At 42.8% G+C, this 12215-nt stretch overlaps 1 protein-coding gene across 1 annotated transcript in view; it reads left to right on the top strand.

Annotated features, from left to right (window-relative positions):
- The first annotated feature begins 589 nt into the window (after positions 1-589).
- The window catches only part of KIAA1549L (KIAA1549 like), a 71515-nt gene continuing 59889 nt past the window's right edge, over positions 590-12215 (top strand). Inside the window, exons 1-5 of the mRNA XM_065685812.1 lie at positions 590-740; positions 5138-5485; positions 8312-8923; positions 10322-10434; positions 11886-12105. Coding sequence (XP_065541884.1) covers positions 590-740; positions 5138-5485; positions 8312-8923; positions 10322-10434; positions 11886-12105 — 1444 coding nt within the window. The remainder of the gene's footprint in view (positions 741-5137; positions 5486-8311; positions 8924-10321; positions 10435-11885; positions 12106-12215) is intronic.

Below are 12215 nucleotides of genomic sequence, written 5' to 3'. Positions count from 1 at the left end.
TGTCCCTTTCACTTAAGGGAATTTTTGTTCTGTTTTTTTCTTTCCTGTAAAAAAGCTCCTCAAATATTGTAGTACTCAAGGGAAAAGCATGAGACCTGACAGATACTCTATTGCGTGTTCCCAGATGACCTTGAATTTTTTTTGCTACTTTTTCCATCAGATCATTTATGCTGGTGTTAGCAGTGCCTGTAGAAACTTCCCTGAATAAACAGAATTCCTTTACAAAAGCTTGTATAAATGTGTGTTTACGTGTAAACGGAGAACCAGTGTTCTAAAGCAGACTTTCAGGCTCACAAAGCATTGATCCTGAAAGTGTTGTTGAATAAAAACAAAAATTAAAATAAAAAATAACTTTATATGTGTCATTCACTAAAATTCTGTGAATAATGTGATAAACACAAGCAGAAACGGTACAGGAGCAAGGACAAGGGCTCCTGTAGCAAGTTCTGGTTTCTCTATGATGATGTGCAATCATCCTGCAGCACAGCACGGTCGTGAAATCCTCCTCTGCCATGCTCCTCTTTCCTAATGATTGGCCTGAACATCTGCTCTGGGAATACAATGTGCAGCTGGAATTGTGGGTGGCAGAATGGTTTCCTCAAGCCCAGGACTACGTTGTTTCACTGTAGCTCATATCTTGCCTCTTACTCGTCTCCTCACCTCCGTCCCTGCTTGCCGGGTGCGATTAAAGCATCCTGGCAGAGCTGCCTCATGGTGGAGGAGACACGTTTCACCTCCAGGCAAGGCTGGCACTTGGTACAAATCATCACACCAGTCTGTGGGCTCCTGAAGCAATACTGCTGACAGCCGGGAAGCATTTGCAGGCTTAGCTCAGCTCTGCTTTCCCAGATCTCTGCCAGCTCACACTGGGGCTGGGCAAGCAGTGAAGGCAGGACATGTTGGAAGCAGGAGAGACGTAAGTTTTCGTTGCAGCCTGATATTTTCATTTCGTAGCTAAAAGCTTGCCCTTGATGGAAAGCTTTGCTGCTGGTGCATTTCTCTTGGTACCAAATAGGAATTCTGTCTGTGAAAGAAGGGAAGGTGCACAAACATTCCTACAGAAGAGATTTTCTGCTTTGATTTTCACATGAGCAAAAATATGCCTGTGCAATTGCTATGACTGAGTATTGTGTCCAAACTTTGTTCTCTTATTTCTTAAAAAACCCATGCTTTTTACTGAGAACAAATCTTTGTGCAGTATGGTATCATCTCATACAGTTTTTCACACTGAATACTGTTTTGTTTAAACAGACTACTAGAAGTATGGGGACAAAGTATTGTTTGTGGTTGTCAAAAACAAATTAATAGCAGTTTTCAGATACTGTTTTCTAAAATCACTGAGAAGAGGGCATTTTTTTTTTTTTGACGGGAGATGGTGCTTGTTTATAATGACTGGTAGTTGTAGCTGTTGACTGCTACAGGTGAATAGGGGCTAGGATGTGAACAACCTCAGGTGCTGGTAAGGAGATTTGTGTTTTAACACTCCAAGGTCAGAATTTTGGTTTAGAAGGACAATATTTAATTTGGGAAAAGTTACAACTGAAGCAAATACAAGGATTGGTCTATTGAGTTATTGTAAACTTTTCCCAGAATTGGTGCAAGAAAGGTGATATTAAAGGGGTCATAGACCAGGGTTTATTTTGCAGATTTATTTACCGTTGCTCTTTTGGAAAAGTGCAATCCCAAGGAAATTTTTGTAAGAGCAAGTAGTGACAGGATAAGGGGGAATGGCTTTAAACTGAGAGAGGGGAGATTTAGATTAGACATCAGGAAGAAGTTCTTCCCTGTGAGGGTGGTGAAGGCCTGGCACAGGTTGCCCAGGAAGCTGTGGCTGCCCCATCCCTGGCAGTGTTCAAACCATTCTATGGTTCTCCAGCTGTCCACCATCTACACCTCCTGCAGTAGCTGTGGGTTGGTCACTGCCAAAAATGCATGTATTTAGCATGATGTTACTGCTAAATGGGTTTTAGGATTGTTGGAGAGGGCAGTTAGTCGATAGCCTGAAGTATGAAAGAATAACAGGTGATCCTGAGGCATGAGAATCAGCTACTGTGAAAGAAGGGAAGGTGCATATACAATGCTTGTACAAGCAACGGCCCAGCCCACAACGCATGTGAGGTAGAGTTTTCATTGTGACTTTCTTGATTTGAATTGTCTTATTTTTTCATCAGATGTGTTCACCTGTTGATAGATGCAGAAGTGAAAATATTTTCCCATGACCACTCTTTTTCCATATACAGTCTTGGTTTGCACAGTGTTTGATAAAGACCTGTTGATATCACCCTACCAGTTCTCAACCAAAGTGTATGTACTTCAGTTTAAACTCCACAGGAAGATAATTTTGCCTTTTGCATGCTGCATCCAGTTGTGTGTGCATGCTTCATACAGGATGTCGAATTTATGACAGAAGTTTGAAATAGATACTGATAGTCAGTATCTTTTCATAAGTGCGGAATCAAAGACAATTTCCTGCAGTGGAATGTCAGCATTGTATATTGCTTGCAGAACATTTTGTGTATATTTATTTATTTATTTATTTTTCTTAAAAAAAAAAAAAAAAAAAAATCTTCTGTAACTCAAGAGCTTTACTTCATTAATGGCCAAAACCAGAAAATTTCTTGTTGGTATAGAATGGAAGGCAGTAGAACAGAAGGACTAGAATTAAGCAGTGGCTCAAGGACATTTTTTTCAGTGTTTTATCTTCTTTGCATTTTTTGAGCTTTCCTTTACTTTTTGTCAAAATGCGGTAACATCAATCCAGTGTTGTTTTCACGTTTATATTGTCTCTTTGCTTGTAATCATTCTCGTTAAACCAAAGTGTGAAGAAATAGATGAGAATGGTGCAGACTGTGTGTGACTGCTGTTGACAGATTTTGCTGATTTAGAAAGCAAGAAAACATTGACTTGATTAATTCCCCTTGAGGACTTGCTTTCACTAGGTGCTAGAAGAAATCCCATGTGAAGGCTTTGCAGTAGGGCTTTTCAGTTAAGAAGTGAAACAAGGCAGTTTGAGGTGTAACAGATTGGGTAATGATGACTTCACAGAAGCTTAAACTTCAGGCTGCCTAAGGCCTGATTTTGCAAGGTACATCATCTAGTTCTTAATTTCAAGCATATGTTTGCATTCGTTCTAGTTGAGCAAAATACATGTCTTCATCTTTCCTACCTTCTGTTGAAGAGCTGCCTAACTGTAGCAGGGAAGGAAAGGCAACCAAAACATAGTCTGAATCACAGTGTGCCTCACAACATATGGCAGAATACATAGAATATCAGAAAACAGTCATTTAGGTCTCTGGTACCCCAGTGACACATCAGCAGCCATGGTGCTGCTGGTCCAAAAGCATTTTGTGCTGCAAACCTTTCCTGGTGGGTCAGGTTCCCTGGACTCTGCAGCCTCCTGCCCAGTCTGACCTTCTGGTGCAGCTTCATAAAGGCTGATCGGGATTCCCTTTAGCCTGCTTGTATCTCATTGCTGTAGGGAGCCCTGTGTCTGCCTACCTGTGCTTGTCTCCAAAATGCGAGTGTGCAAGTTAGCCTGTGTTAGGTGAAAGGTATGGGGACTTTTTGGTTGCTAGGAGGGCAGGGCTCTGTTCTTTTATCCATCCTAGAGCTGCTCCTCTAAACCAAATTGCTTCTGGATTCTATATTATTTCTTGCATTTCAGTGGAGGAAAGATAATACTGGTCATTCTTCACTGTGGTTTGATAAAGCTTTTAAAGAAAGGAAAGATCTGTGGTTTGTTTGGGGGATTTTTGGTGGGGTTTCGTTTGTTTCTTGTTTTGTTTGGTAGAGTGAAAATGCTATGCTGAACATAATTCCAGCATGATCCTGTTGAAGGCACACAGAAGCCTGAAGGAGCTGGTCTAATCATCTGCTTTGGCCTGCACATATGGATGATGGGTGGTGTGCCACAGGGGTATCACCAGAAAGAAACTTGTCTTTAAATAGGTGCAGTGCGACCCACTTTCCTCTCTTGTGCTATGTGGTGTTCTGCTGCCGGCTCCTCTTTGTGAGGGCTGGTCGCCTCTGGTGCTGTTGGCTCTGACCCTTGGGTTCATTGGTAACTGGAACTGATGTCCAGCCCATTTTATAACCATGTATCTCAAGGGTCTGCCCTTGCTTACTCTTCATTGTCATTACACTGGAGTTATTCATAAGGGCATGGAGGAGGTTGGCATCTTCTGTGCCTGATGCAGATGCACTGCAGTTGGAGGGCAGGGACCAGCTCTGGGTTGTCCCTCTGTTTAGCAATGCAAGGGGACATAGCTTGGCGTGGTAGCAAGTGCCAGGACTGATTTTTGACGGGTTATCTTGGCCAGGGGGAGAGAAAAAGAGTCCCTTAAATTTTACTCTTGAGTGAATCTTAATCTTTAAATTTGTAAGAATGTGAGATTTCCCATGCTACAATTTTAGAATAACTGTAATCACTTTAAGAAAACAAAGCCTAGGAACATTATGGTGTTGAATGTAAACTGGTGTTTGAAATGATGCGTTGTACATCTGCACACATCAAAAAAGGACTTTAATTTCCTAATTGGTTTTGGATCTTGCCCCCCTTTCCTCATGTTCATCCCTGTTTTATTTTCTTCCTTTTGTGTTTATAATTGCATGCATTATTAGAACTGGCAAGATGAGTACCTCCAGATGCATCCTACAGGAACACAGCCAATGCTGACTCTATTCCCATGGCAGACTGCATGCCAAGTCAGTGGTTGTTAAAATCTATGCTGTTTCTACACTGCTTCTAAAGCCATCTTCTCACATAATATTTTGGTACTGGGTCACTGATGATAACCTCAAGAATAGTCCAAAGCTTAAGAAGGTGTCTTTAAGTACGTTAAACCATCCCACTTATAAGTAGTATTTTGAAATAGTATGGTCTAGGAAGCTTTCCTTATTCTTCTGTCTGGTGATGTGAGCTGAGGGGTTTATAATCTGTCAAGTTGTACCTTTCATTGGGTTTTTGTGCCTTTTTTTTTTTTTTTACCTTCTTTGAATCTTTATGCCCTTTGTCGACTAGAGAAGTTCACTGATTCTACTACATATAATACATTTTGTGTTGTGATCTGTTGCTACAAAGCAACAACTCCTTTTCCTTTTGGGAAAGAATATACTTATTTTACTTATTATTTTACAGGTACCAGGCAACAGCATATCATCGTTGCTCCTTCTACAGGATCTTTTCCTAACTGGAGAGCTATACTATCACCAACACGGCCTTCCACAGAAGCTAAGGCTTCCTCGGTAGCTGATATTTCTATGGGACAGACTTTGGAGAATGCAAACTTGCTTCAGATGATAAAAACAACACTGACTGGCACACGTACCAGGACTGTGGATCAAACTTATCTGTTGCCCACCCTTTATCAAGGCAGTGGAAACAGCGCATCCCAGGAACCTGCTGAAGTTTCAGCTGAGTCACCTCTGAGGTCATCACCTCAAGATGCAGATGAAGCAGCTGATGTATCAGGTTTGCCTCAACTTGGTATGTTTGCCACTTTGTCCACTACACCATCAGAGACACATTTGAGTACCACTGTGCCATTTCAGCTAATACCATTAAAAACACCTTCCATTTCAAAAGAAAGCACAGCAGGATCAGACATGTTTGCTGCTGTTTCATCACCATCATTCTCCTCACTGGTCATTCAGTCACCTCATACCATTAACTTTTCTAAGGCAGCTGTCCTTCCCATCAAAGTGCCTTTGTCTGCAGATCCTGAAGGTTTCTTCAACACAGATTCAGCCAGATCACAGGTTAGTGAAAGCAGAACTAGTCCTCTAAGCACAGTCACTGTAGTACATTCCAGTGTGGTGAATCACAGAAAGAGTCCAGAGTTGTTTACAGGTGCCATGCCTTTCAACCTCTTTGGAGCAACAACAGTGTATTTCACAAAAATAGTGGGAAAAAGGTCTCCTTCAGAAAGGACCTCTTTTTTGTCTGTATACTCTGATATTCCAGTGTCAAAAACATATCAGTCTTCCCCGTCACTCACTTCCAGAAGCCTGTCATGGTTTCCAAATGAGAGTATATATAATGTATCTTCTATTGGAGTAAAACCAAGCAGCCAGCCATTTAAGGCAGTGTTGGCTGACAGAAATAGTGATATCAGTCCTCTGTCATCATCAGTTTTTCAGAATAAAGAGGAGGTTACTACATCAGTCTTCCATTCTGTGGGTGTTCCACATCTAACGAGTCATCCTCAGTCTTCCACAGCGCTGACTAATGGCAGGACAGGTTTTACCAGTATACCTTCCATGCCATCAGCTTCTGAGAGCCTGGCTGGGGTCTCCAGCTCAACAGAGAGCACATCTTCCCTTTCACTGCAGAAATTGCTTATCCCAGATGCAAAGCATGCTGGCAATGCAGTGCTGCCAGTGCGGTCATTTAGAAGTGAAATAGATTTTCTTTATAGAAATGCAACACATTCGTCTTCAACCAGCTCAAGGTCTCCCTTGCTAACCAAGACAAATGGCACCTTTTCTTGGACAGCACCCACAAACAGTCCTAGCTTGTCAGCAGTTGATGAGGATACTTTGCAAATCCGTCTGACTTTTCCCTCACAGCACTCAGTGGTGGCTCTGAATCAGACTCTTGCAGAAGACATGACTGATGCAGCTTATGAAGCAAATGGCCGGCGGTTGCCAACTGCTTCTGCAAATGGTCTCCCAACTTTTGATGGTTTTCCTGTGGTAAGAACAGCTCAAAGGCCTCTCACAAGACAGGTGACAGCAAAGACGTCCATGAACTTTAGCAGCTATAGTGTTCTGCTTTATGAATCTCAGATTTCCAAAGTTTCTCCAGATATCCAAACTAGTAAACTCCCTAGAGTATCAAAGATACTAGGCACTGTTTTGGAAACACCCATGACTAGTCCTAGTCTAGCTGCAGTGCTGTTAATTAATTACACTACAAGCCTTTCAAATTATGAACCTGCTATCACAAATACATCTGCTGCTAATATCTTTGTGACTGCACATCTTTCACCTGGAGATGCAGAAAGTCTGGCTCTAACTGCAAATGAAGACAGAAATATGACAGTACCCACTGTTATGACCCCGCATGCAGAATATTCACATCCAATATCTTTAAATCATTTTACCTCTGATCAGACTTCACGTTCAGTTCATAGAAAGCCACTCGCTGCTGTCGTGCCTCCAGCCTGGGATATGATGTCGTCACTGGTTTCCATGACAACAGTGATGGACAGCCACAGCTCAGGCTTTTCTGGGACTTTGAATGCAGATTCTGAAAGCAATTCAGATCTTGTCAGCTCTCCTGAAGCTGCAGCTTTAGCTTCTACATGGACCAACACAGCATTGGTATCTTCAGCTGGCATTCGTATTCCTTTGGTAAAAACTTCAGTGAAAACAGCAGTAAGACAAGTTCCTCCAAGTACTTCTCCACTGGAAAGTGAGTACCATGCACCATACTCAGCAGTTTCAAGTCTGCAAAAGAAAATTGATACAAATATGCAGTCCCTCTTCTCCACCCCTTCAGCAAACTATACATATGCAAACTCTCCACAAGATATTTCAGATTCACCCTTTGCTGGGACTAAGTCAAATAGTTTTCCAGAATTTTATGTAGATGCATTTGCACTGAAATCCTTTCCTGTTCAGTATTCAACCCTTGCTACCACTTTGACAGTGCCTGAACACCTTCAAAAAAGGCATGGAAACGCAGCTGAAAACACTGTTAATTTCTTCACTGTTGAAGATGTTCATATCAGTATACACTATGAAGCACCTCTCAATTTACACATGCCTTCTGTTAATGATACAGGGACTTTCCCTAGCTCTCTAGAGTCACAAACAACTGATGCTGGAAAAACTGCTCTACTGACAAAACCCTTAGGCACACCACCAATGTTGGCTTTTCAGCTTATCGACAACTTGACTCTTTCAGCCAGCAACAAAAGAAGTGCCATCCACAGCACACTGCCAACTGAGTCCCCATCACCTGCAACTAAGCATTCTAGCTCAGTTCTCTTGCATAGTTTTATTACAGAAGAAGATATCAGTTCTGGAAGTTTGCCAGAGTTTGCAGACAACCAATTCGAGTCCTCTGGTTATTTGGTTATGGCTGATAAAACTCCAGCTACATTTAGCGTGGAGGAATGGGACACAAGTGCTGCAAAAAATAGTTTAGTTCCCAGTAATATATCTGATAAGGCTACCGAGGGCATCCCATTGCAAACCCCTACCACCAGTGCTCTGCCGTCAGTCATCATAAGTTCTGTCCATGCATCACCAACACAACTAACTTCTTTTTTGTCAACAACCAACTCTACCCATTCTGTCATTACAGTGTTATCTGGAGTATCTTCTGGTGCAATACCTACAGTAGGAACTTCAGAAGCAAAACCACTAACAAGAAAATCATCTCCAGCTTCACCAGTGCCAACTTCTTCCTTCTTTTCTCTAGGCACTGAAAACACACCCTTGCCATCTGTGATGGCTTTAAGCACACCGATGTTGACAGTTACAAAAAATAACACTGCCACAAAATTGACATCACATCTAGGCTCAGTAGGAACACATACAGACTTTCCTTTGGCAGCAGGAAACACAACTGCCTCACCTGTGGACCTGACAGCTATGATTATAACCCCTAAAAGCAGCACGGTCATAGCTCCTACACTTGCACCCACAGCACATGTACCAAGGCAGATAGAAACAACAGTAACTGACACCCAGAAGTTCCTGAGCTCAGAAATCACCAAAACGCCAACCCCATATCCACTGACAATTACAGCAGCTTTGACATCTATTACAGCATCAGCGAAAACAACTAGGCTTCCCCCTACTCCTGTGGGAAACACCTCTGCTCCTCCTGAAAGCACAGCCCTCGCGTTTGCTAACATGACAGCAGCTCCCCCCCTCGAGTGCCGGCTCTCCTGGAATGTTATGGTGAAAACAGGTACGGAGGTCACTGAATTTCCTGGGGTTGCTCATTTGTCTATGAGGGCAACTAGTGGCAAGTGGGAAAGGCACTTAAGTGTCAAAGAGTGTGGGGATATTACCAGTTAATCTGGGATGAGGCTGCTGCACTGACAAGCCAGACCAAAAGAGCAGGGCTGCTAGATAGGAATGGCATTGGCTTTATCTTGGATTTTACAATGAACATCAAATGAAGCAGTGAGATCAGGTGCTCTGAATTTCAGTGGGTCACTGCAGAGATCTAGCAGTGTGGAGGGACAAGCCCATAGGACATGATGGTTTGGTCTCTGCTTTGCAGTAAGGAGTCTGTCTCACTGAAGAAAATAGTGAAATAACCTGCTTCAGTCTTTGGCCCTGTTCACATATGAACATGTAGTTCTGGTTTTAGATGAACACCTAATTCTATCAGTAAAGATTCATTTAAAAGTAATGTTTAACATTGAGTTGTATGCTTCAAAATAGGGGGAATTCAAGCTCTCTCTGTGAACAGTACTGTTTCTGGCTCTAGCTGTTTTTTCACTGACAGCTTTTCCTTAGCTATAAGAACTCTAAACTAAAGGGGTCTGGAGAGGTCCCTTGCCCAGTCTTCTTATGGATTTGTTATGGTAGCACAGCACAGCACCAGAAGATGCATGTCTTGGAGATTTTGGCAAAGAGCTACATAAAGGTTTAGGAGCTTGTATAGACCTGAATGATACTGGCGACAATGGAATAAGCAGCTTTTGGACGTAATGTGTGTTAAGTAGCTGCTAAATATCTACACCAGTAGCATGATGATAGCAACAACTATTCCTAAAGATAGAAGTAGCTTGTATACAGTATATGACTGAAGCTACTTAAGTACAGCTATAAAACTCTCTCTGCAAATTATAAAAGAAAAAGAAAAACCTTGTGATAATGTTAATAAATAAAGTGTACAGACACTTCCTAAATCGAAAATACTTGTAGCAGTGGAGTAACAAATCTCTTTGCTTATCTAACTGCGGCCATGAAGGTATGAAGCATGTATCCCTTATGCAGATCTGTCTGTGCAGCACCAGCTCAGTCCCCTGGGAATGCTGCAGCAGTCTGTTCGTGGGCAGTTGAGTGCCATTATACTTCACTCTGAAAGGCAGCATGGCAAACATTTACTGTTGTTTCTGAAGATACTGCATTTGTTAGACCTCACTCTGGAAACAGTGGGCTATTGCCATGGAATGAACAGGGAAGTCAGGGACACTGCCAAGACCCTGCAGTTCTTGCTGCCTTTGGAGCTGCTGCAAATCCTAGTTGCTTTGGTGATCTCTATCCAGCTAGGGCCCAACATAAAACAATTCTAAAAATCAAGCAATAGCCTGGTAATGTCTCAAGCCAACATGTGGCTTTTGTTGTTCCACAGTTCTGTTTCTGAACACAAGGAGGATGCTGATCAGCAATTCCTTCAAAGAGAGTGTGAGAAGAGGACTCAACCAAGTGCTGAGACAAGCTTTCAACCAAAATGTCAGCGCTCAGGTAAGCATGCGTGGCTTGCCTGCATGATCTCACTGAAACAGCTCTCCCTCCAAGAGTATCCCACCTAGCTGCAGCTCCAGCGGTGTCTCTGAATTCAAGAAACCTCTTAGAGGGGAGCACTGAGGTTTTTCCATGGCAAGAAGGCATAGGTGGCACCCATTCTGGGCTGTCAAAACATAAGGACTGCTCCAAAGCTTTTATCACTTTATCTGATGAAGTAGAAGGGCGAAATACAAATTTCTTTTTGGTATGCTGTGGGAAATGACTACTGACAGCAGTTTCCTCCTCCCCTTGCAGCTTGGGACTAGTGCTGCTGTGTTCGGCCTGGATCAGTTGCCAGAGCAGGCTTACTAAATGGGGTGTCACTGCTGTCAGTCCACTCCCTAGTTTGAAAACGCAGTACTTGACAAATGCAGTTCCTCAGGGATGAAAATCCTGAGCTGCGAGCAAGCACGTTTTATTGAAAACAACTGAGGAAGATACGTCCATCACTTTGCAGCTCAACTGTATGAGCCTCTGAGTTGCTGTGTGAAGGAGCATGCTCGGGTGCATTGCTGGAGCACTCTGCTCTGCAACACAGATTCTTTTGCACTTAGGCAGGGCTTTGTGCTGAGTCCAAGACTGTTATGAGTTATACTCACTGAGCCAATGGGAAAGAAAAAAAGTGATTTTGCTCAAAATAGAGGGCATCAGATTGACTGTTATCCCTATGCTCTACAGCTGCAAGTTTGAGTGATGTTGGCTTGGGAACTGTATATTCCTGACTCTCAGCAGCAGCAAAACCTGTCAGGTTTAGTCCCCCACCTTCTTAAAAACCTGAGAGAAGGTGACAGAGGAAACCAGCTAAAAATTAGTGTGGTGGACCAGCATCAGGACTTAAACTTTAGGGAAAATGCAGAATTTTGCGGTAAAATTCCTATTTTACAGCATATTCGTTCTTGTGGGTTGTCATTTCTACTTATATAGGTGATAGTGTAACCATCTGGGACAATACAGGAGAACAGTATAGAAGAAACAGTTGAGGTTGAAGAATCAAATATCAGAAATGTGTCTTTCAAAAATTTGTCTCCAGACCTGCAGTGACAGACACATGCAGAGTCAGTGAACTTCAGGTGTGAAGTAGGAGCTGGAAGTTCTTTGTTTTTTTACATTCCTAAGTACAATGTTGCCATGTCTACACATGAAAGAAGCTCCAGCCTAGATATGTGAGCTGTTCTAACCAGCTATTCTGCGCCACTTCAGAGCACATGCTACATGGGCTAGGTCTAAAGCTCTCTGAGCAGGTCTGCTGATGCCGTGCCTGATATGACACTAATTGATCCTATGGGGTTTATTGGGGATTACAGCATAAAAAACCTGCAAGGGGACTGTATTAAGGATGAGAAGTCCCATCAAATAGTGGTTGAACTGCAGAGAAGATAGAAAAAAACATCTTTCCCTGTGTGTTTTAGGTTGAAATCCTGGAGCAAGCGAATAACCTAACAGTTGGTTACTACGTTACCCAGGGGAGACTGGTTTTTATGCCAGCAGCTGTAATGGAAAGGCTTCTTGCATACGGTGTTAGCAATGCCACAGCAGACATGAAGCAGCATGTGCCACATCTGCAGTCTGTGGTGGCCCTGGCCTTGCCCTGGAAGCCTTTTCCAGCCTACCACTTCCAGCTGAAGACAGGTGAGCCAGAACCTGTGTGTCTGTTAATTGTTCAGTGCACAGAGACAATTCTCCTCCTTCCCTTTGCTGTCCTGCCTCAGCCCCTGCAGCAACACAGCAGCAGGACAAGC

The sequence above is a fragment of the Lathamus discolor genome, chromosome 6 (genome assembly GCF_037157495.1).
Source record: "Lathamus discolor isolate bLatDis1 chromosome 6, bLatDis1.hap1, whole genome shotgun sequence".
NCBI lineage: Eukaryota > Metazoa > Chordata > Aves > Psittaciformes > Psittacidae > Lathamus > Lathamus discolor.
This window is presented reverse-complemented; position numbering and strand designations above follow the sequence as displayed.